The sequence below is a fragment of the Vespa velutina genome, chromosome 21 (genome assembly GCF_912470025.1).
Source record: "Vespa velutina chromosome 21, iVesVel2.1, whole genome shotgun sequence".
In the NCBI taxonomy this organism is placed as follows: Eukaryota; Metazoa; Arthropoda; class Insecta; order Hymenoptera; family Vespidae; genus Vespa; species Vespa velutina.
This window is the reverse complement of record NC_062208.1, coordinates 473,329-496,890: the sequence shown is the minus strand read 5'-3', so window position 1 is coordinate 496,890 and position 23,562 is coordinate 473,329. Positions and strand designations below refer to the sequence as shown.

Genomic DNA, 23,562 nt, shown 5'->3' with positions numbered 1-23,562 from the left:
TAGTAAATGCATTTTCTAGAATTTATGGAATACAATTTAAATATTATATAAAATCAAACGTAAGGAATAAATGTAGCCACAAGATTGAATGTCAGTCCATGTGCAGAGATTAGGCGAGCACCTCACGCCAGACGTAGATCGTTGGCCCATGCTCTAAAAAACGTACAGGTGGATAGCAAAAAGCGACATTGCGAGAGTGAAAGAGCGAAAAAAATGATAATCTATATAGAACATTAGGCATGATAGCAAGGAGTAGAACATGTATATAATGTATAATTAATGAATGAATTTTATTCTTCTTAATATTATTAAATACAATGAAAAGGCATTACTTGTATAGTTTCTATTCAATTGTTATAACATGTCTTTCATTAAATGCCTAAAGAAAAGATTAGTTTAACAAAATGGTCACTTTAGCATTTAAAAAATCTCATCATCTATTTATTCTTTATTTTCTAAAGGCTCTTTAGTAGGATCGTTTGGGAACAATCTTGTGAATAAATAAAATATTCCTGCAAGAATTTACACAACTCCATATAAATCTAATTGATATTCATGAATAATATTAACAAATTCCTGCTAAGAATGTAAGAGAGGGAGAGAGAGAGAGAGAGAGAGAGAGAGAGAGAGAGAGAGAAAGAGGGAGGGAGAGAGAGAGAGAGAGGGAGAGAGAGAGAGGGAGAGAGAGAGAGAGAGAGAGAGAGAGAAAGAGGGAGGGAGAGAGAGAGAGAGAGAGAGAATGATATGAAATAGAATGAGAAGAGAAAAGGAAGGATATGTATATAGGATTAGAATACCGAAATTTACATCATATAGTTTTTTCATGAACTTTCGTTGTGTATGACGCAACTATTACAGTCTTGTGCAGCCTCGGCCGAATCAGATAAAAAAAATGTTTTTTGCTTGCATGCTTAATAAGTTATGCATTCTCTCTCTCTCTCTCTCGCTCTCTCTCTCTCTCTCACTCTCATTCCCTTTCTCTCATTCCCTCTCTCTTTCTTTCTTTTCTTTTTTAAAATAGGAAGAGGCCGCCGGAGTAAAGAAGTACTTGTTTTGTTCTATCGCTGAAATCACACACGTTACGAGCGAAATGTAATGAATAGCCCTAATTGTTTGATGGATAAGACTATATTTAAAACTCAATCAAAAAACTGAAATTTATGAATTCACTCTTCACTCGATCACTTTCTCGTCGCGTGCGTTGAATAATATCACTCGATTCGTCTGGTTGAACGGCCTATGAATAATTACTTTATTTTATACTAGAAGTATTTTATCATTATATTTTATAATTTGTAGATGGGAATTTTTAAACAAAATAGATTATTTATCTTATCTAGTTTCATCGCATGATAAGACTCTACATGTGACAGTCGAGTATTCTGATTTATGAGAAAGAGACAGAGAGAGAGAGAGAGAGAGAGAGAGAGAGAAAGAGAAAGAGAGAGAGAGAGAGAGAGAGAGAGAGAATGTATTAAAATATTAAATTATTGGAATTTCGAAATAAGCAAGAATGACCTTCTAGGAATTAATTATTTATTCATTATATCAAATTACATGAAATAATTAGTGAACTGTTTTTGTACAGTTTTTATTTTATACAGATAATAATTTGTTCCTGCTACAGATACTATACTATATTTCACAGAATTCGTTATGTATATATATTAATTATGTATGTATTGTATGTATGTTATATGTTTTAATTAATTTCTACTTTCAAATTTTACTCTTATTGGTTTTACCGGTTTTAATGTGACGCTCATCTTTAAACCTATTTCTGCAATTCCTATTGGATTATTTATTTTAATTAGAAATCTTCTTATCAGTGTAGCGATGATTATTGTCATGTTTAACATAGCAAAATTTTGACCTACAAAAATAAAATCAATTGTAAATGCATTCTATATTAGAATTTTCTAGAATATATTATAAAATAATCTATAGGAGTATGTAATTACCTATACAATTTCTTCGACCGTAACTAAATAGAAATAAATATGTAGAACAATTCTTTCCCGATAGGAATCTATCGGGATCGAGTACTAATGGCCATGGCCAATATTTTGCGCTTCTATGAAGTTTATAAATGAGAAATACTGCTGAACTACCTTTCGGTATAGTCCAACCTTCTCTCATTTAATACAATTAATAAAAAATATTATTACTATATAATATAAATGATATATATTATGAATGATAAAAAACATAAAACAAGTCATCTTGTATGCAGAGATATCTTCTATATCTAACGTCACTCTCCGGACGATGACTGGAACTGCAGAAAATAGACGTAATGTTTCCTTGATCACATGTTCCAAAAGTTTCATACTTTTAATATTATTATATGTTGGAACACGTTTCGGATCATCCGAGCAGTAAATTTGATTTAGTTCCTCGTATACTTTGTCCTTTGTGATCGAATATGTGGAAGACAGGATAAGAAGTTAATACGAATATAATTTACGTTGGATACGTAATGACAAATTATTAAGGAAATGTTATATATACGTATTTGAATTTCCGGGAATGTAGCAAGCATTAAGAAGACAAAGCTAATGGTTGTGGCTGCAGTTTCGCTTCCCTGAAAGCAAAATACAGATTTTTTTTATTTTCTTTAGTAAACAAAATTTTATTGCAGCTAAATAATAATTACGACTTACAGCTATAGCCATCGTATTGATTTGCTCGGAAATATCTTGCTCCGAATATTTTCCCCTTTCATGCGATATTTCAAATAAAAAATCTAGAAGTGTCCTTGACTTTGGTTCTTGAAAAATGAACAAGAATCTTATTAATATTATTAATAAATGAAAAGATTGAAAACTAAATTTTATTAAACGTATATTTTATATTTTTACCTGAATTTTTCTCTGTCAATTCCCGATTAATTTTACTTTTCAATATAAATTACTTTTTTTCTTTGATTATTTTTAGGAATAAAAAACAACAATATATATATAAAATATAATATTAAAATTTTGATATTTTGAAAAGTAGGAATACAATTTAAAAAATGTTTCTTTTAATTATACATTGTTTGTAAAGTAATCCAGATAAGAGAAACATGCCTGATATTTCTTTTCTATAGCAATGTTATAAAAAATTATGTTCGGATGTAATCATAATTTGAAGATCTTCTGTGCAGTTATATCCATTCCACTGAAAAGCAGACGAAAAATATACAATATATTACGAAAATAATAGTTTCATTATTATTACCATTCTATTGATTCAACTAATTTGTAATCCGGATTTGTCAGCGAATTTATTTTCATACCCAGCATGCCGTATTCCAGTAAAAATAACAAAATTATAATAAACTTTAAACAAAAAGTCAATTTTATACACGTACAAAATTTCTAAATTCTACTACATATTATATCCAATGTACAACGAAAAATCTAATGAAAAACGTCTAATTCTTCTCCAATTAAAGTTTCCAATTTTTTCATTAAAACGATAGAATAATTAATGAATACATCCATATGCGATTTTGTATATTTTAAAAGAAACATGTCATTTAAAATTTTTCAATGACGATTCCACAATGATGCTTAAAATCAAAAGGAAAGCAATACTTTAATTTACATACTTTACTTATTATATTCGTCTAGACATACATATAATACATTTATCTGTATGTGCATATAAAGGGGCAAAAATTTTTACTGTTCAATTTTTAAAAATTTAATATTATATATATATATATATATATATATATATATATATATATATTTATGTATTAATAAACAATGTAAAAAATATACTTCACCTGAAGCAGTTAACAAACCATTGCCCGCAAAAGGTTTAAATTTTTCATATTTCTCGCTTTTATCAGTAATATTTGGATTATTGAGTACAGTCTTCCGAAAAAAAAAAAAATAAAAATACGAAATAAAAAGATTATAAAATTATTAAAAATTATTAAAATAACGTTAATATATCTTACTTTGATATATTCGGGATTGTCTATGATTACAAATAATTTTGTTCCTAACCATACACGCCACAATAATTTATAATTCTTATCGAGATTTAATATTTGGTTGAATAAAGCTACAAAAAAATTATGAATAAATATCGGGTAAAATACTTCAATATAAAAAATATAAGATGCAAGTTTATCAGCTGTATCACCAATAATTAAATGAGCATTTCCAATAATTGGATATGCTTTTGGACCAAAGATTCTTTTAATCTTATTAAACATATGTAATTTATTTAAAAAGTAATCTGCTATTCCATAGAGCAAATAAAATTGTTATAATAATAATAATTAATATTACAGTGAATTCCATGATAAACTGATTCAAATAGAATGTATGGAAATAACTTAATAAAATAAAAATAATCTAGCGATTATGGTTATAAATTTTGTGATTTACAGACACTCTATTTCCAAAATGCGACTCTTACGATTTTCCTGCCGCAACAGTGAAAGTGAAAAGTGAAGAGGGAAACAGTGGTTATTTAAATTTTGTGGCCTATGGACTTTGTATATTCAATTGGAATTTGCACGATTCTATTGCACGATCGCACGATAATGATTATTTTATAACACTACTTATAAAAAATATAAATGTGACAACAGCACTGATGCATAAAAACTTATTCATTTAGTTCTTTATTGGATTGATAAATAATTTGTGTAATTAAATTTTCATTCGTTTCTTATTATAATATATATTTTTACTTCAATAATCATTAATTATCTTGTTCATAAGAAAAATAAGAATTTGCAGTTTTAATTCTTGAAGTACATTAGATAATAAACATAGATATTAAAAATAATTTATTATTATCCGCAACCACACGTTAAAACAAAAAAATATTTTGATAACAAAAACAATACCTTACTTACAATGAACAGTTTAACAGATTAACTCTTTTAATAAAATATTCAAATATTTCCGAAGTTCTCTTAGTTCAGGTTATCGTAGAAGACGGATGACAATCGATGTTTACGTGTCAAAATTTCTAATGAATGTTTAAAGACGGTCATCTAGTTCCGAGTTCACTTCAAACTTCTCTACGTCGGCACATAACAATATTACTAATAACAATATTATTATTAAAAATATAAAAAATAACAATATGTATAAAAAGGACAAAAAATAGATAAAAATCGTCAAAGCAGTAACGTCCGTGGTATGTACAATGTGAAATTTTTCTAAATTGTTCTATATCTTTTATATGTTCCATTTATTTCTTATTTTTATGGATGGTAAGAAATTTTGCTCATAGTAATTGATAACATGTAGGCAAAATAAATACGTACTAACTGCATAAATCAAATATCATCCACCAATCTCTCATAATTTGAAATGATTTGATATAATTAATAATTAATTGATGTCCAATCAATATCATTTTTATTACTAATTTTCAAATTCTTAAATATACTTCTTTAAATTAAAATTATTATATAAATATGTACAAACTCAAAAATGTATCCTTTATAGGTTTCCTTCTCCAGATCGAACGTAAATTTAATCAATAGGAGAAAGTAATAAATGTTACATTCCCGCGTCACGTGTATTATTGATTTTTTGTTCATGTTATATTAATAATCATTTGATTTGTCATTATCTCTCATATTTCAGTCACGTATAAGCACCACTTGATGACGAGCGGAATTTACTCCCAGCAAAGACTTGAAGAATCTAAAGGATCACATCATGTTCTCGGCTGAAAGACAATCTTCTAAATACTGTAGCGAGAGGAGCAACTGGACACCATGTTCCAAACACCATCTCATTGTACAATCTACTAGGAGAAGGTGATCTCACAAAAATAACCGAGAACACCCTCTCGAAATTGTGGCAAGGATTTTTAGTGTTCCGATCAGCGAGTGCCGCGGTTATCGAACTATTTATAGTAATAAAGGGCATTAAAATATGTATTGATGCGGTTATCCGAGGATACGTGCTCCACACAGTGTATAGTTGGAATTTATACCTGCTAGGTGCAATCTGGAGTTCATTGATACATATGTTTTACACTTAGGACGATAACGACTACCAAGGAGCCACAAGGACAAAGTCAGGAACGACAACAAAACCAGTGTAAGTGTCGAATATGAACAACCAATGCTAGCAGAAGGAATCGATGCGACTCCGACCCACACCGCAAGGATATCGGTAAAATAACCTATCCTTGAGAAAATAACTGCAGCATGCGATACTAAATCACCGGAGCACGCGAATTCCGAGCGATTTACTTAAGGGGGGAGGTGTCACGTCTTCGTGTATAGGTCAACAAGAAATTATGAAAGACGTTTTAAAGAAGAGAAACCCTTATAGGCACGAATACGTATGCTTGTAGAGCGACTTGTAGAACTACTTTTCATTTGTTTCTCCTCTATCTTTCCCATAAGAATAATAATTTGCATCTTGTAATTAATAAATAATTTAGAACTATCTATAAGACACGTAGTAAAGAAATACGAAAAGACAAAGGAGGACAGAAAGTACGTGCAGGAATGCAGATGCGTCATAACATTTTCACCCTTGGCGACGGAACGCGCCCAAGAGCCACAAGTGCAGAGATAAAACTGACCAAGGAAGAACATGCAGGGAAAGCGCAACGCAATGACTTATAACCCCTGACGACAGGAAAACGCGCGAAAAAGTCTCGTCCAAAGGGGCGCGAGCAGATGAGGCACGTGCACAATACGCATCAAGCGACTAGACGCTGCAAATGAACACGCACCAGAAAACACTTCATCGTCAGGGCTTTATCATCCGCAGTCGTCTAGATAAATTCATCGCAGACGTTATCATCAGTTCGTTGCAGTCAGTCAAGATCACTTCATTGCAGTCAGTCGTTAAGATCACTTCGTTGCAGTCAGTCGCTAAGCACAGTTCTTTACAATTAGCAGTTACGATACTTAAGACTCATAATCTTGTTATTCATTGTAAATTTCCATTATCGATATTATACCAAATAAATCAATTCGTAAAAGAAAAGAAAAAGGTATCGAATACCGAGCATTGCATCGCCCTATTATTCCACAGTTATCGCTAACAAGAGGGAATCAATTCAAGGGTCAGTAGTAGGAACCCACGAAAGAAATATAGACGCGAGGAATGATATTCGGAGCTTCTCTTATAATTTCATCGAAAAACTAAGTTAAAGTAAATCTTTCCTGGCGCAGTTTGACTGCCCTATTGTCAACGAAAAAGAAGAAAAATGATCCTCGTTCCCGCGTAAGATTTGTAAAAGGATTAACCGAAAAATATCCGCGTGATTAGGTTGGTGTAATTGGGAGGCTACAGGCACTTCGGATACTCTACAGCCATTCAAGACACTACTGGTGGCATCGCAAATTAAATAAGTAATATTACCTCATATCGATACAATAGAAATCTATCCTACCAACGGTTGTTGTAAAGGCTACATTTAGTAAAGTATAGTAAATTACTAGAATTGAAATCTTGATAATATATCCGTCGAAAAAACGCAGGACGATATACAAACAGAAATTACCTATCTGTGGTCGGTAAAATTTTCAGTGATGATATCTAATTTACAGTTTCCCTTAATTCAAAGAAAGTTTCACGTTAATTTCAAAAAAATTAAAATTATTTCAATTAATCTGAGATTATACTTTTTTTATTATCCCGGTTATTTGTAATTATAATGGAAAGGTAGCATTCATCCTTGTGGAATTATTATTTTCCATTTTTTAAAATATTATATATATTTATCCCAATATTTTGTGGAAACTTTTTCGTCAGTTCTTCTATTCCGTTTTAATTATATAATTATCCACGCTCCTATCTTCAAATAATTCAATGTTTAAATGACACTATGACTTCTCTAATCATTAACAGTTTTCCGACGATTTAAAGAAATTATTCAATGTCTCAAGATTCAATGATAAAATTAGATGTTTCGATACTTCTATCACTTACAGTGCAAATAAATGAGCTCATGCAATAATACCTTACTCAAGGCTTTTCTATTCATCCAGAATGTATTATAAAAATATGTTTAATTACGTTAACAACTCTCCAATTTGAACGTCCGATCATACTTCACCGTCTCAAAAGTCATACTAACCGGACTTTTCGATGAACTAAATTAAAAAAACGAATAATATAACAATCTTGACATCAGTTTGAAAAATTGCCTCTACTGTATAGATTCTGTAATGCACCCGTTATGGTCATATATAAATGCAGTAGGCGAAGGCCATGCAAAGTAAAAGACAAGAAAATAAATTTTGTAAAAGTTGCAAAATATTGTCGAAAGAAATCTGACTCGTCGCTCGTATTTATGAATATTCAATAATGCGCACCTCCATGCGTTCTCCTTCTATGATTATTGTGAAATGTAGAAAGAAAAAGAGAAAGAGACAACCTTGACGACAAGAAAAGATTCGATACTATCTAAAAACAGAATATACCGATAACTGAAAAGAAATAAATATCACTCAAGAAATAATAGTCTTATTCCTACATGTCTATTATAACGATCTCGACAAAATTTATCTGATTTAATAATAATTCAAAAAATAGTATATGAACGTTTCCATCTGATTTAAATGAACAAAGCTCAATTTTAAAAGATGAGATTGATTTATATAAAGTAGTACGGTGATTATGAAGTTTCGCACCGTTTACATAAATTCGAATTTATCCATTTCGAGCGGTATAATCTGATACACCACGATCAATCAGCATCATTCTTTTTCTTTCCGTGCACGTTCTTATCATCTTCACGAATAGTTCGACAAAAACTGCCATTTTAGTCAATATGCACATTTAAAGTTAATAATAATAAGATAACCGAGTTTTACTAGGATAATTACCGATACACAATAACGAAACGTGAAAATCGCAATTTTTTTATCTATATACTTTAATTACATCCTTACAGATTTAAATTGACTTAATGCTTTTTATCGCGTATCTTCCTCACGAGTATTCCTGGATCCATAGAAGACATTATGTAATTCCATTCATTACCGGTAACACGGCAATATAAACAATTAATTTTACAGGAAAAACCAACGAATTCCGAGCCTAGCGCACAGTGTAATATTGCAACCAACGCACAGTGAGTCTATGACATTTGTCCCAAATTTCTTAATGATTTATGCCATCATGAGAACAGGCATAATTCTTGACCAATTTTGATGATCACGTTCTCACTTTCAAAACGAGTTTATTGCATATTTTTTTCGAATTTTGGAAGGAACTTTTAGTTGATGTATAAATTATCCTCGAATAAAAATAATATACTTTACACGATTTCTTTCGAATATAATTTTTCGAAAATTCAATACATTGGATCGAATCTTCGTTCTTACAATGACACCTTTTTTCAATTGTTCAAGAATTACTTCTGTCTTCATCGACGGCGTAAATGCCGTTTTCGACATTTTTCGATGAAAAAATTTATTACTCTGATGTTTGTAGTTCTTCGTTATATTCCTAGATTAAAAATATAGAAATTATGTAAGCAATGCCTAGCATATTTGCTTATATTTACATTAGTAATACAAGAAATCCTACGGTCGATTCTAATGAAAATAATGAATTAATTTACTTTCCCCTTCTCCTTATTTGATAATTTAATAAGGTATTACTATTCAATCTCTTATGTATATTACCTCCAGTAATAACTAACGAAAGTTTCGCGGTGATCAGTGATATAGCAATAGTATAATTTTGTTGAATTAGATATGAATATAAACTACATACATTTGTCGATTACTTTTTCAGAATTAATGAACATATATATCCTCTATTAGTGAACGTATACATTATACATTATTTTTAATAAGAATTAAAACTCAAGGTTTTTTCCACATTATCGGCGTAATTTTTCTTGCAGCGTCATTTCGTTATGTTTTCTTCTCTGGGAGTTCACTTCTTTTATTTCAGTTAATACTACTATTACTATAGTAATAATAAGAAGAAAAATATTATAAATAGAAGAATATACCTATATGGAATAAATCATGACACATATGATGACAGTAATTTACGATACATAGCAGAAGAGGAAGTGTTTCATTATTCGTGGTGTCTTTACAGCATAAAATAAGAATTGTAAAAAACTACAAAAATATCTGATTATTACATAAGATTCCATACAATAAATGATCAATGGATAAAGACATTGAAGTTCATACTTTTTTCTAAATTCTTATAAATTAATTTTCTTAAAGATTAGTAAAAACTTAAAAACGCTCTCTTGTAGATTTTCTAGTACCTTCTCAATATCAATTAAACATTTGTCTACATTGAATTAAAGCAAAAGTATATATAAAAACCTAAAACGAATAATCATTGGATTCATAACATATTCCGCATTCCAATTAGAAGAATTAATTATTACGCAATGTTCAGTCATCGCATTCCTTGTATTAAGAAGAAGTGGGGACAAAATCAAATTTTAGTGCCATTTCCGACCTTTCTAATATATTCTTGTCCAATCAAAAGAGAAATCCCTAATATAAGCGGTAATCACAATAGCAAAGTTAGATTTATGCTTCCTTTAAATATTCCTCGCTTTTTTATTCCATCCTCAGTTTCTGTAATGACAGAAGTGTAGTAGGAGTCGTTGCGCGGTGCTATCAAATTATCCGGAAATCTCAACACTTATTATTAGGGATATAAGATTATTTTCATTATATTTAAGTTGTTTATATATATTCCTATCGATACAATTCATCATGTATTTCATCGTAATATTAATTATTATTCTAACAATTTTATTTGGACTGTACTATGGAATAGCAGAATACTTTTTAAATAAATTACATATGTTTAATATTATCAAAGGAATTCCTGGACCAAAAGCATTTCCAATTTTTGGAAATGCTCATCTGTTTATTGGCGACACAACAGGTAAATTTGTATCAGCAATTTTTTATATATAAGTATTTCATCCAATATTTATTTAAAATCACTATTCTAGCTCTATTCAAACAATTACTAAATATTGGTTATGATTATCAATTATTGTGGCGTTTATGGATAGGCACAAAATTATTTTTAGTAATAGAGAATCCTGAATTTATCAAGGTAAAATATATTAGCGTTATTTTAATAAGATGTAATGATTTCATAATCTTTTTATTTTGTATTTTTATTTTTCTTTGGAAGACTGTACTAAAAAGTCCAAATATTACTGATAAGAGCGAGGAATACGAAAAACTGAAACCTGTTCTGGGCAATGGTTTGTTAACTGCTCCAGGTGAAGTATATATCTTTCACATTGTTTACTAGTTCAAAAATAAATATATTAAGTATGTACTATCAAATATATTCTTTTTTGTAATATTTAATCTTTAGGAAATTGAATAGTAAAAAATTTTTGTTCATTTACTTACACATACAAATGTATGCATTATATATAAATATGTTCAAGATCTTTTCTCTTTTACACATTTGTTGTAAACATGAACATATAGACGAACAAATTAAATAAAATATGTAAATTAAAGTAATATGTAATTTATGAAAAATAAGTGAAATATGTAAATAAAAGATTAATTGCTTTCCTTTTGATTTGATTTTAGCATCAGTATGGGATTCACATCGAAAAGTTTTAAATAAAATGTTCCTTATGAAAAATATAAAGTCACATATGGATGTATTTGTTTATCATTCTATCGCATTAATGGAAAAAATAGAAACTTTTGTTGAAGAAGAATTAGATGTTTTTGATTATGTTTTTCGCTGTACTTTGGATATAATATATGGTATTTTAATTTAGAAACTTTTAATGTTTATAAAATTTACGTACATTTGTTTGAATTTATTATAATTTTGCAAAATTTCATGTTGAAAGATGCCACACTGGATACACAAATAAATTTGCTGACAAATCCGGATGGTAAATTAGTTGAATCAATAAAATGGTAGTAACAACGATACTTTTATTTTTGTAATATATTATGTATACTTCTAACATTTTTTGTGTGCACTTTCAGTGCGATGGATATAGCAACACAAAGAATCTTTAAATTATGGTTACATCCGAACATTATATTTTATAACACTGCTAGAGGAAAGAAATTTCAGGCGTGCATGGCTTCCCTGAATAACGTAACAAACAAGGTATCATTAAAGCAAATATTTTTTAAATTCCATTACTTCTTTTCAAAATTAAAAAATTTTAATATAATATATCCTATACTTATCGATATTTTTTGTCCCTAAAGATAATCAAAGAAAAAAGGGAATCTATGTTAAGAAGTAAAATTAATCGAGATTTGACGGCGGAAAAGTTAGGTAAAAATAAACAATATACTTTAATAAAATTTAATATTCAATCTTGTCATTTATTAATGATAGGATCTTGTTCAATTTTAAGAACAAGAACGGGAGACACTTTTGGATTTTTTATTCGCAACATCACACGAAGGAAAAGTATATACGGAAGAAGATTCCCGCAATGAAATTAATACGGTACTTTTAGCTGTAAGTTGTATTTATTATTTTTAATTGCAATACAATTTTTTTTATTAATGACAATTTAGCAAAATTATATATTACTTTCAGGGAAGCGAAACTATAGCCACAACCATTAGCTTTGTCCTCTTAATGCTTGCTTCATTTCCAGAAATTCAAGTACTTATACATAACATTTTCTTAATAATTTGTCATCACATATCCGACATAAATTATATTCATATTAACTTCTTATCATGTCTTTCAAATCTTCAATTACAAAGGACAATGTATATGAAGAAGTAAATCGAATTTATTGCTCGGACGATCCTAAATGTATTTCAATGACATATGATGATATTAAAAGTATGAAACTTTTGGAACGTGTAATCAAGGAAACGTTACGTCTATTTCCTCCAGGTCCAGTCATCGCCCGGAAAGTGACGCAAGATATAAAAGGTAGCTCTGCATTCAAAATAATTCTATACACATCTTTTCATTGTTTTACGTTTAATATTTCGTTATTAATAATATGAATGTATTATATAGTACTAATATTTATTTATTAATTATATTAAGTTACTAAAAATTGGACTATACCGAAAGGATGTTCAGCAGTATTTCCCATCTATAAACTACATAGAAGCGCGAAATATTGGCCACGGCCATTACTATTTGATCCCGATAGGTTCCTACCGGAAAAGAATTATTCTACGTATTTCTTTCCATTCAGTTACGGTCGAAGAAATTGCATAGGTAATTATATATACCTATAGATTATTTGAAAGTATATTCCAGAAAATTCCAAAATAAAATGCACTTACAAATAATTTTATTTTTTTAGGTCAAAATTTCGCTATGCTGGAGATGGCAACAATAATCGCTACCCTAATAAAAAGATTTAGAGTTATAATAAACAAGTCAGTAGAAATTGCAGATATAGATCTAAAGTTGAGCATCACAATAAAATCGGCTAAACCAATAAGATTAAAATTTGAAAAAAGAAATTAATTATAATAGAATATACATGTATGAATATATATATATATATATATATATATATATATATATATATATATATATATATATTAGGTGGATTGGAAAGTAATGTCGCTTTCTTAAATTCAAACGAATAAAGTTTTAACAGATTTTTATTTTTAATCCCAATCAAATATCGACATGCGCAGAAACTACATTACTTTCCGGTCCACCTAATATAAATATAAATATATATATATATATATATATATATATATAAAATACATAATTAATATATTTATACATAACGAATTCTGTGAGTAATAGCATACAATCTGTAGTAGAATCAAATTATTATCTGTAGAAAATAAAAACCGTCTATTTGTCATTTTATATAACTTTATGTAATGTTTATGTATTATTATACCCCTTGAAGATCGTTATTATTGTTATATTCAAAGTTTGTATAAATTATTGTTTTTCTAGTAATATTACAAAAATGCATCCTCATAGATTTTCTTCTCTGTAATGTTCTTTTAATTCACCTTTTCCTTATGAACGGCATGTTGTGAGACAATCTACTAAATTTCTTCTAATCGAATTAGGAGTATTGGATTGATCTAAGTATAACGAGGCAAACAAATTGTGATTGAAAGAGGAATTCTATTATTCATTTCGTAATCAAATATTAAAATATTATTCTACCAAGTATGACAAGATTGGTGACATCTTAGTATTATATTACCTCTATAAAGGACCAATATTTTAGTAGGATAGGTTCAACGAGATAATTTCTTATATATCGGGACCGAAACAAAAGAATCATTCTGTAAAATAAATCTCATCCTGTATTTATCCCTTACTTTATAACGACCGATTACATAGATATTTAGCGGGAATCCTCAACAGTTTATAAAATTTTTCTGAAATGAGTACGACACCGTATGATTTTCATCGCTCGATCGAAAATTGTTAGAGAAGGAGAGAGAAAAAAAGAAAATGACATGAAATAAGTGTAAAAAAACAAGGAAAATGGGACATACATAAGAGTAGCATATTAACATTATGGCAATTAAGTAAATAATAATCGATCTTGGATGTCTAGTTGTCTCCTCTCTCGGAGCCTCTGATTACAAGCCTAGTGTTCATTACCCGAGGAAATTTGACTTGAAATGATGTGATTATGAATATTTGTATTCTTTCTGATCCTCTCTCTCTTTCGAAAATCAAAGTTTACAGACAAGAAAACTAATATATCTCGTTTAACTAATCTCATTTACATGTTATTTAATGTATACATCCATAAACATCAATATGCATGCCGACAAAATACTTTTGATAAAAAATAAGATTATTATATATCGTCCGTTCTAGCAGGCGAACCGAGAGATGTTAAAAAACGAATGTGACGCGGAAGCGATCGGATCAAGCTTGAATTCACATTTTTTATTATAACATAAGTACAATTATAATTTATTAAACTTTAAAGGTGTCTAGCGGGGATTTTCCACCATACAAAGTGTGTAGCAATGGATAACGTGATTTCTAATAGTATCCCATAGAAAATATCCAAAAATCAGACTATATACTATGATGTTTTTGGACAGCAATTTTATACATTTTTACGCAGAAAAATTTTAAGCTTTTATATTATGATGTAGGTTTCTCGTTCACGGACTCTTGCTCTATCTACATTAGTTCTCTTTTTCTATTGGATACGTCGATAAGATATAACTTATCGATCAGTCATAGAAGAACATCTATATCAATGTACAATGCATTAGTATTGGTCGCAGGGACATCTCTGTTTCCTTCTAAGCAACAAAATCCAGGCCATGTTAATCCAAATGTAATAACGCTTGCGCAAGATCTTGCCATACGTAAAGAGAAGGAAGTAAAAGAGAAAAAGATAATCCTGGTTGATCCGGTTTCTGATTGAGTTACGATTTAATTAGCCGACATGGCTAATCAGTAGTTAAGATATCCGCTAATCAACTTATCCGACTCCTTGCCGATCTACCTTCTTTTTTCATTGGTAATTTTTCCTCTCTTTTGTTTTTCATTAAATTCCAATTCCATTATATTTATATATAGATACAGGTCGCTTAAAACAGGCCACGTAACGTTTATGTGTGACAATATGAAAAATATTTCTAATATAAATAGTTTCAAGTAACAAATCAAATGAAAAGAAAATTTGTTTTTCTTATAAATATAATTTTTTAATGATTCTTTTTATTTTTTTTATTTTTTGTGTACATACACATTTTTTTCTCTTGTATGTTATAATTTATATGGCATTACATATGCTCTTGTATAGCATTACATATGCTCTCGATAATGTATAATTAATGATTAAATTAATATATAATAATGTTTTTAAAACGACCTTGGACTATAAAATTTTTTAATTAGCATGAAACTTACTTTCAACGAGATGTTAAGTTTCGAAGACCGATCTTCAATTTGAAATCGCAAATAAACACATTTTCGATTAGATATGTATTTTATTCAAAGATTTACAAGTTGTTAAATCTTTTTCGTATGATTAATTTTGATTTTGGCCTTTGATTCTATTTAAATTAAAAGATTATATTAAGATAAGATTTATAAAGAAAAACCGCACCACCAAAAATATAAAGGAAGGAATAATTGATACTTATGTTCATATTAAACTTGAAATCATCAAAAGATCTTTGCAACCTGTCATTATTAGCATCACGAAATGTTTGACATCAGAAGAACATCATATTGAACATTTATTACAGTAATAAATACTTTTATTTACAATTCCTAATTGACAATCGATCATTTATTATTACTAAAAAATGATAACTCATTGTAAGTTCCATATTAATTTAAAAATTTTTAATTTTTAAGGTCATTTTAAGGTCATACTAATGTATATGAATGAATGCATCATAATGTTATAACATACAACAGAGAAAAAATGCATGTATATTACAAAAAAAGAAAGAAACATGAGTGATCGGAGAAAAACCATTAAAAAAATGACATTTATTAAGAAAAGAAATTTTCTTCCATCTGATCTGTCTTTTAAAATCATTTAAATTATGTAAAAAAATATTTTTTACATTATCACAAATAGAGGAGATATTTAAGTGGTCTAGTTTAAATGGAATATATTTAAAGTTGGACGATTATTTATTTCGATACATAGAATATATATTTCCCCATCCCACACATATATATATATATATATATATATATATATATATATATATATATATGTATGTATGTATGTATGTATGTATGTATGTATGTATGTATGTATGTATGTATGTATGTATGTATGTATGTATGTATGTATGTATGTATGTATGTATGTATGTATGTATGTATGTATGTATGTATGTATGTATGTATGTATGTATGTATGTATGTATGTATGTATGTATGTATGTATGTATGTATGTATGTATGTATGTATGTATGTATGTATGTATGTATGTATGTATGTATGTATGTATGTATGTATGTATGTATGTATGTATGTATGTATGTATGTATGTATGTATGTATGTATGTATGTATGTATGTATGTATGTATGTATGTATGTATGTATGTATGTATGTATGTATGTATGTATGTATGTATGTATGTATGTAATTGGTAATAATATATACATATACTGTATATATTTTAATAGCTTCATTTCATTTTCATTCATGTAAATAGTTCAGATCTCATAAATAATATTTGCTTATATATACGTTTGAAGACAACTATTGTTTCTTCATACTATAATACAGTATATTTTGTGTATAAATAATAATACTCGTTTGAAAACCTTATAAAATAAAAATTTTAGCACGATATTATTAACACACAGCAGGGAATTAACAGAAATATAAAAAATAAAAAAATAATGAAAGAACTTTCAATAATTTTTATTTAAAAAACATAATATATATATATATATATATATATATATATATATATATATATTAAACTAATAAAATTATTAAAAAAGAACGATAGTATCATTTATAGTTATGAAAGAAACAAAAGTAATAATTCCATAATAATTTCTCAATTAAATTAGATCACAAAATTATTTACACATATCGTAAAACTTAATAATTTTATTGCGATTAATATTTTGTAAGATATCCTACTTATTTTATTAGATTAGTAAATCTTTGTAAGTTTTTTAAGACACATGATCTCATTAGTTTTTTTAAATAATCTTCTTCAACGTTTTACTAGTCTTTTATTAGTATATTTTGCAGATCTGTCTGATTAGGAATCAAATGTATTCTTATTTTGTTGTTAAGTCTATCCGATACCATCACGATCAGATTTATGTCCGACAATTGAAGTGATGTATTCGTAATTTTTGGACTATTCTACAACATATTTTCTATTTTTAAATGATCTTTGATTAGTATTTGATGTCATCATGTTAGCAAAATTGATGCGTCTTTAAAATGTTTATTTTCTCAGTGCTATCTTTCAATTATTTTTCCCAATGTTAAAATATATCATTATATTCATAATTTTGTGCCCCAATCGTCTGCGACTTAACTGACCCTAGAATTATACCTTGTTCAATCATCGAATTCTCAAACGGAAATTAATTAAAATGAGACCTAGTTTTTGTATATTACTGAATGTGGTTAATTGAACTTATGATGATAGGCGAGTATAATGGGATAACAATACATTCTTACGATTATTATGATACATTGAGCATAAAGAGTCGTGTTATGTAATATAATAGAGTTTACTTTGGTAAAGAGTTTTTACTTATACCTTAAGATTATTTATTTTGTGATTAACTATTCGGCAAGACGGTTGGAATAATTTGAAAAAAAGGGAAAAGGAGAAATTTCTTAGTAAAAGGAAAAGGAAGAGATGGATTGATCTTTGATTAGTTGTAGCCATTCCTTTTAGAATCTTTAAAAAAATAATGATTTAAATAATTAATCTTTTTATTTTAAGGGCAGATTCTAGACAACCAAATGTCTTTCTTATAGTCTACGAACTTATCTCATGTGTTTGTTGTCTGGTTTTGTATATTTTAAAAAGCTACGAATTTAATTATAAATGTCTAAGATTTATGAGCGAGCAATGTATTTTTTATTCTTAGCATCCAACGAATGCTCATGGTCAAATAATCTGCATGGTAATATGTGGTCATTGAGAGAAAATTTAAGATTACAAGTACGAGAACGCCAATACTCACATCATAACATTGCCGCCATCGAACTTAATCGTTAAACGAAGATTTTTAGGGTTCATTTCTTCGTTTGACTTTTTCCGTGATACTTATCGGTGACCATTAATCTAAATATTATATTCACTTTTATCGTAAAATATTATATCTATAAAAAATTTAATAATTCAAGAAATATATTTTTCAGTGAATTCAACACTTTGTTTTTCCACGCGTCATGAGAATAACATATGCTTTTTCTCATTATATGACTTTTTTCGAAATTTATTATATGAATTTTTTCGTAATAAAAAAATTCCTTTGGATCATTCGGAGATTCGAAACAGTTTTATCAGCAAAATTTAAAAGAATAACATTAATTTTCGATGCACTTATTTTCGAATCTTCTTTAACTTTTCGAAAAACAAATCATTCTTCGGTTCAATTTAACAATTTCTTTCTCCCTTAACTAGTCCTATTATTTATTCTAGCTTTATTTTCAAATATATTGATAATATTTCTTATAGACGTAAAACTTTTATTTATCATATACCGGATTTTTTAATGAGTAACAACTAAGTTTCTAAAATGGTTTCTGTTTCTTTTCCGGCCATAATAGCACACTATTGTATTCTATTCTATTAAATTCTATAAACTGAGTATTCTGAAGTATCAGACCGAACGTTATAATGTCTCTATAGGAAGATCTGATTTGAATTAATCAATTGTTGTAAAATACTATGCAGCAAGGAATTGTTACAATTCATTTTTTCATAATTATAAATAATAATATTCTAATATTTTTTTTCAATAATTTTATTTCCATATTATATTATTTGAATATTATATTACTTGAATAACAAGTATTGAATGTTCTTTTATTATCTTCTCATTCTTCATATTTCAATATGAAATATAAAATATACCAATAATATTGTGATTTATTTTATATGTATGTAATGCAAGTAATATATACTCCATATTATATTGTATCAAAAGTTGGAAATTGGAGAAGGATGTGTTAACGAAAAAAGATACCAGTCATGCTCATTCTTGAATATAAAATCTTATTGTTTTATGCAAACATAAAGAACTAACTATATTCTTGCAAAAAATATTTTGTCTATGCTCAAAGATGTTTGTACTTGTCTATTTTTATTCGTGTAGGCAATGTTAATAGTAATCCAATAATAGTACAAATATATATACTTATTATAATAATAAACATTGGATAATGAAAAATTGATTGAATTTGTAAGAGAATATATCTTAATAGAAATTGTAATTTTTAATTTCAAAATTGCCGCCACTTAGTCCCATCTATGCATCTCTGTTTTACATATGTCTAATGGAGCGATCATTTTCGCCCGATGCTTCGTATGATATACGAAGTATAAATTCTTTAATGATCTAAGTGATTGAAAATATAATAATAATCAAGAAAAGAACGTAGCGTCAAAATAAATCGCAAAAAGCAAGGCATGTATTTTCATTTAAATAGATTCATTTACTTATTAACATTTTTGTTAATGTTATTTATATGTTCTTGAAAACGAATCAAAAAAGATTAATAACTTATGATTATCTTTAACATTTAAAACAGAAATCTGCTTCCTTATTTTGAAATGTTTCTTATATTATGTGAAATGATATTCTCATTTTCTTTTAAATAGTAAACGCATTCTGGATTTAAGAAAATTATATGGAATACATATTGTTATTATGACTTTGTTAGAATTTGTATAGATTTAATAGAATTCTTTTATACGGATGAAATTTTTATTGTCATACTTCTTTCACAATGATGCGTATAATGCTAACTCCAAATCTAAAACCGAATATTATAGAAAAGAAGAAATCACCAATAGTCAAAAATCTGCAAACACAATTATATTAATTATAATCCTTAATTTATTTTATTAAATGACTGTTAAAAAGCTTGATCCTTATTACAAAATGTGTTCAGAAGTGTTTTCAAAAAGCAAAAGGAAATAAAAAATGAACAAACAAGTGTGACTTACACAAAAAATCAAAATATCACGAAATATCGTTTCTGCTATTCTATATGAAAAAAAGGTTAACTATGTATAAAGTGCCATCAAGACAAAATGATAAAGAACATGAAGATTGGAATGCTCATTTGGTAAAAGCTTTATTACTTCTATTGTCTACCTGACAAAATATTTTTGGATAATTCTAGTTTTGTAATAGAGTCTGCTAAATGTCAACAAAGAATATCACATAAGAAACCTTTAGAAAATATCTTTAATAGGATTAATAATATATTAATAATAATAATAATAATAATAATAATAATAATAATAATATACATATATATATATATATATATATATATATATACATATATATTATAAATTAAAAATAAAACTAATAATATATTCTTTGATGACATAATTATTTAAGTCTCTTCATCTATAAGATAGAGTTATAGTTAAAACTATAAGATGTGCCAAATTATTTTTAAGATGAAAACAGATATTTTTTGTAAATAAACCATCTACTTTCCTGCCTTCAAACTCTCTCTCTCTCCTATATCAATGTCAAAATCATTGAATGATTTTTATTTGAACGTTCCAGGATTATCTATTACTAAATCTTACTATTTTTTTTAATACTGTTGACTAGTTTTTCTCTTCACAGCAAATGTATTACACTGTTATAAAATTATACAGTTTTTTACACGTTAGCCATTTTAAAAAGTAACTTTAATATAATTACCAAACGTGAAAAACAGATAAGCACAATTTATCATTCTTCTTTATCTTACAAAAATGAATTCCGACAATGATTTCAATCTATGAAATGAGGAGAGTGTTATCAATTTAAAGGAATCGTTCATATTATTCTCGACTATTTCATATATATATTTTGGATGATATAGTTTTCATATTATATATTAACAATGGTATATAAATAACAAGTAATAAAGAAGTAGAAATCAGAAATATAACGAATTAGAAATAGTCTGATTTTTATTATTTTATTTTTCAAAAATTATTTACGGGGCTTTTCCACGTCCAAAGCCACCACGGAATTCTAAGTCACCTGTACCTGCACCAACATCGGCTTTTTTATCGCCAGGTCCAGTAAGACCTCCTGGCCCTCGTCTGTAACCAGCACGGTCTTCTGTCGGTCTTGAAGCCTCGCTCCTTGGACCTGCGGCAGGCCTGGGTCTTGAAGTTTCTGACCTAACTTGTCTCTTGAGCGTAGATGGAACAATTTCTGGTGGTAGATGCAAGAATCCACGTAAATATTCAATTCCCTCATTGGTCAAATACCAATAAAAATGTCGCCAAGCAAATTGCTCTTTGACATAACCTCTGGATTTGAGGGACTGGAGAATTATGAAAGAATTGTTATAAGAATGAAAGAATACACACAATGATAATTTATTCTAATATTAAATATTATGATATAATTTACCTGCATTGCTTTAATAACTTCTAAATTTGGAATTGTTTCTAACTCTGGATGCTTTGAAGCATGGTAGTCCTTTTTCGCTACCATTACACCTTCTTTAAAAAGATATTCGTATATGGCCACACGATTCTTTTTTGGCATCAACATCCTGATAATGATAAAAATATATTATATATATCTTATGTTATTACTGATAATTTGAGTTATTAAATACTGTATAATATCAATGATACATAATCTTACTAATTTGTTACTTTTCAGGCACTAGCAGATAGAAATATTAGATTAACAAAATATATAATAGGCAATAAAGAAAATTGATAAAATTACACGTGTAACACAAACCAGACATAAAAAGATATCTGTATTTTATTCAATTTAATAAAATTTTAATTTCTCATATTATATAAAATCAACAATTTATTACATGTTTAATGCAACATTATATGAAATAATGTATTTCTAATAACCTATGTAACTCATAACAAGTACTTGATACACCTTGAAACTTAAATTGATTCGCAAAATTCTAATAAAATGATAATAATGGATATGATGTAAAACGTACTCGATATTCCTCAGTAGATCTTCTTTAATCTTATTCAATTTCTTGTAGAATATTTGATGAAAACAACTATCTTATTCGAGAACACGAGGGAAAAGATGAAAGAATTCGCTTCTTGCAACCTCGCTAGTTTCGGTTCGCAGGGGAACGATTCTTTTCTTTAATTGTTGCTAATTCTGATTGGCCACGCCATTAGAAGCGACTCGTACGCCATGTTTCTTTTCTCTACGTTACGGCAATTTTGATTGGTCATATTAATCATAGTTGTCCAAGCGATCGACCAATATGGCAATAAATAAAAATGTAAAGTATATTTTATGATTGCATCCAAATACAATGATTTAAATTCATTATCAGGTAAGATTGTTTTTTGTCTCGTACATATATTACAATATGTTACAAAGGAAATATTACAGTACTTTTTAATCCTTTGCACTATTATTTTATATGCATTTATATTATATACTATTCTATATCTATTAATATTTATTACTATCATTATTCATAGCAAAACATATTTCAAATAAAAGATAAGTGGCTACTTCGAAAATGCCATATTCGGATATAATTATTTGTTTATTATAATTTTAATATCATTTCATATGATATTAAAATTAATATCATGTGAAAATTAATTTTACTTTAGTGCAAGTTGATTAAATAGGAATTAGAGTGAAACGAAAACTGAAACAGGGAGAGAGGTCCTACCCTTAATTATAATAATGTAAAATATAGTAATGTAAAAACTTCTGGGATTGCTAAGAACTACAAACTTTCAATCGCAATATTCGTAACACATACGCATATCTCTCTCTTTCCTATTACGCTGTTTATCACTTTTCGTTCAAAAAGTGGAGCGGCAGATATAGATAAAATATGAACTACAAAGAACAGTTTCTCCAACATACGCCTATCGTATCGGTAATGTAAAAACTTTTGTAAGTTGTACTTATTTCACGTGACATAACAATCGGTTTCGTTTAAG

The 23,562-nt window shown here is 28.0% G+C and overlaps 3 protein-coding genes across 4 annotated transcripts; 1 reads left to right on the top strand and 2 right to left on the bottom strand.

Moving 5' to 3' along the window:
- Positions 1–441: 441 nt before the first annotated feature.
- On the bottom strand, positions 442–4,301 carry LOC124956362 (cytochrome P450 4C1-like). Its single transcript, XM_047512081.1, has 11 exons — positions 4,290–4,301; positions 3,953–4,201; positions 3,771–3,866; positions 3,223–3,323; positions 2,862–2,896; positions 2,664–2,770; positions 2,468–2,584; positions 2,216–2,411; positions 1,962–2,129; positions 1,718–1,873; positions 442–512 (listed from the first exon to the last, which is right to left on the bottom strand). Exons 1-11 carry the CDS (start codon positions 4,299–4,301, stop codon positions 442–444), a joined length of 1,308 nt encoding a protein of 435 aa, XP_047368037.1.
- A 6,256-nt stretch (positions 4,302–10,557) lies between these two features.
- On the top strand, positions 10,558–13,448 carry LOC124956215 (cytochrome P450 4C1-like). Its single transcript, XM_047511714.1, has 12 exons — positions 10,558–10,865; positions 10,936–11,042; positions 11,124–11,214; positions 11,540–11,722; positions 11,812–11,881; positions 11,954–12,080; positions 12,185–12,254; positions 12,337–12,443; positions 12,525–12,593; positions 12,698–12,872; positions 12,993–13,169; positions 13,258–13,448. The coding sequence occupies exons 1-12, from the start codon at positions 10,691–10,693 to the stop codon at positions 13,422–13,424; spliced, it is 1,518 nt and encodes a 505-aa protein (XP_047367670.1). The 5' UTR covers positions 10,558–10,690; the 3' UTR covers positions 13,425–13,448.
- Positions 13,449–19,617: 6,169 nt separating this feature from the next.
- On the bottom strand, positions 19,618–22,737 carry LOC124956280 (40S ribosomal protein S10-like). Of its 2 annotated transcripts, none has more exons than XM_047511838.1 (3): positions 22,581–22,737; positions 22,016–22,160; positions 19,618–21,926 (listed from the first exon to the last, which is right to left on the bottom strand). In XM_047511838.1, the coding sequence occupies exons 2-3, from the start codon at positions 22,157–22,159 to the stop codon at positions 21,591–21,593; spliced, it is 480 nt and encodes a 159-aa protein (XP_047367794.1). In that variant the 5' UTR covers position 22,160; positions 22,581–22,737; the 3' UTR covers positions 19,618–21,590. The 2 variants fall into 2 exon arrangements, with proteins under 2 accessions (XP_047367794.1, XP_047367795.1); XM_047511839.1 differs by lacking the exon at positions 22,581–22,737 and adding an exon at positions 22,256–22,465.
- Between the last annotated feature and the right edge of the window lie 825 nt (positions 22,738–23,562).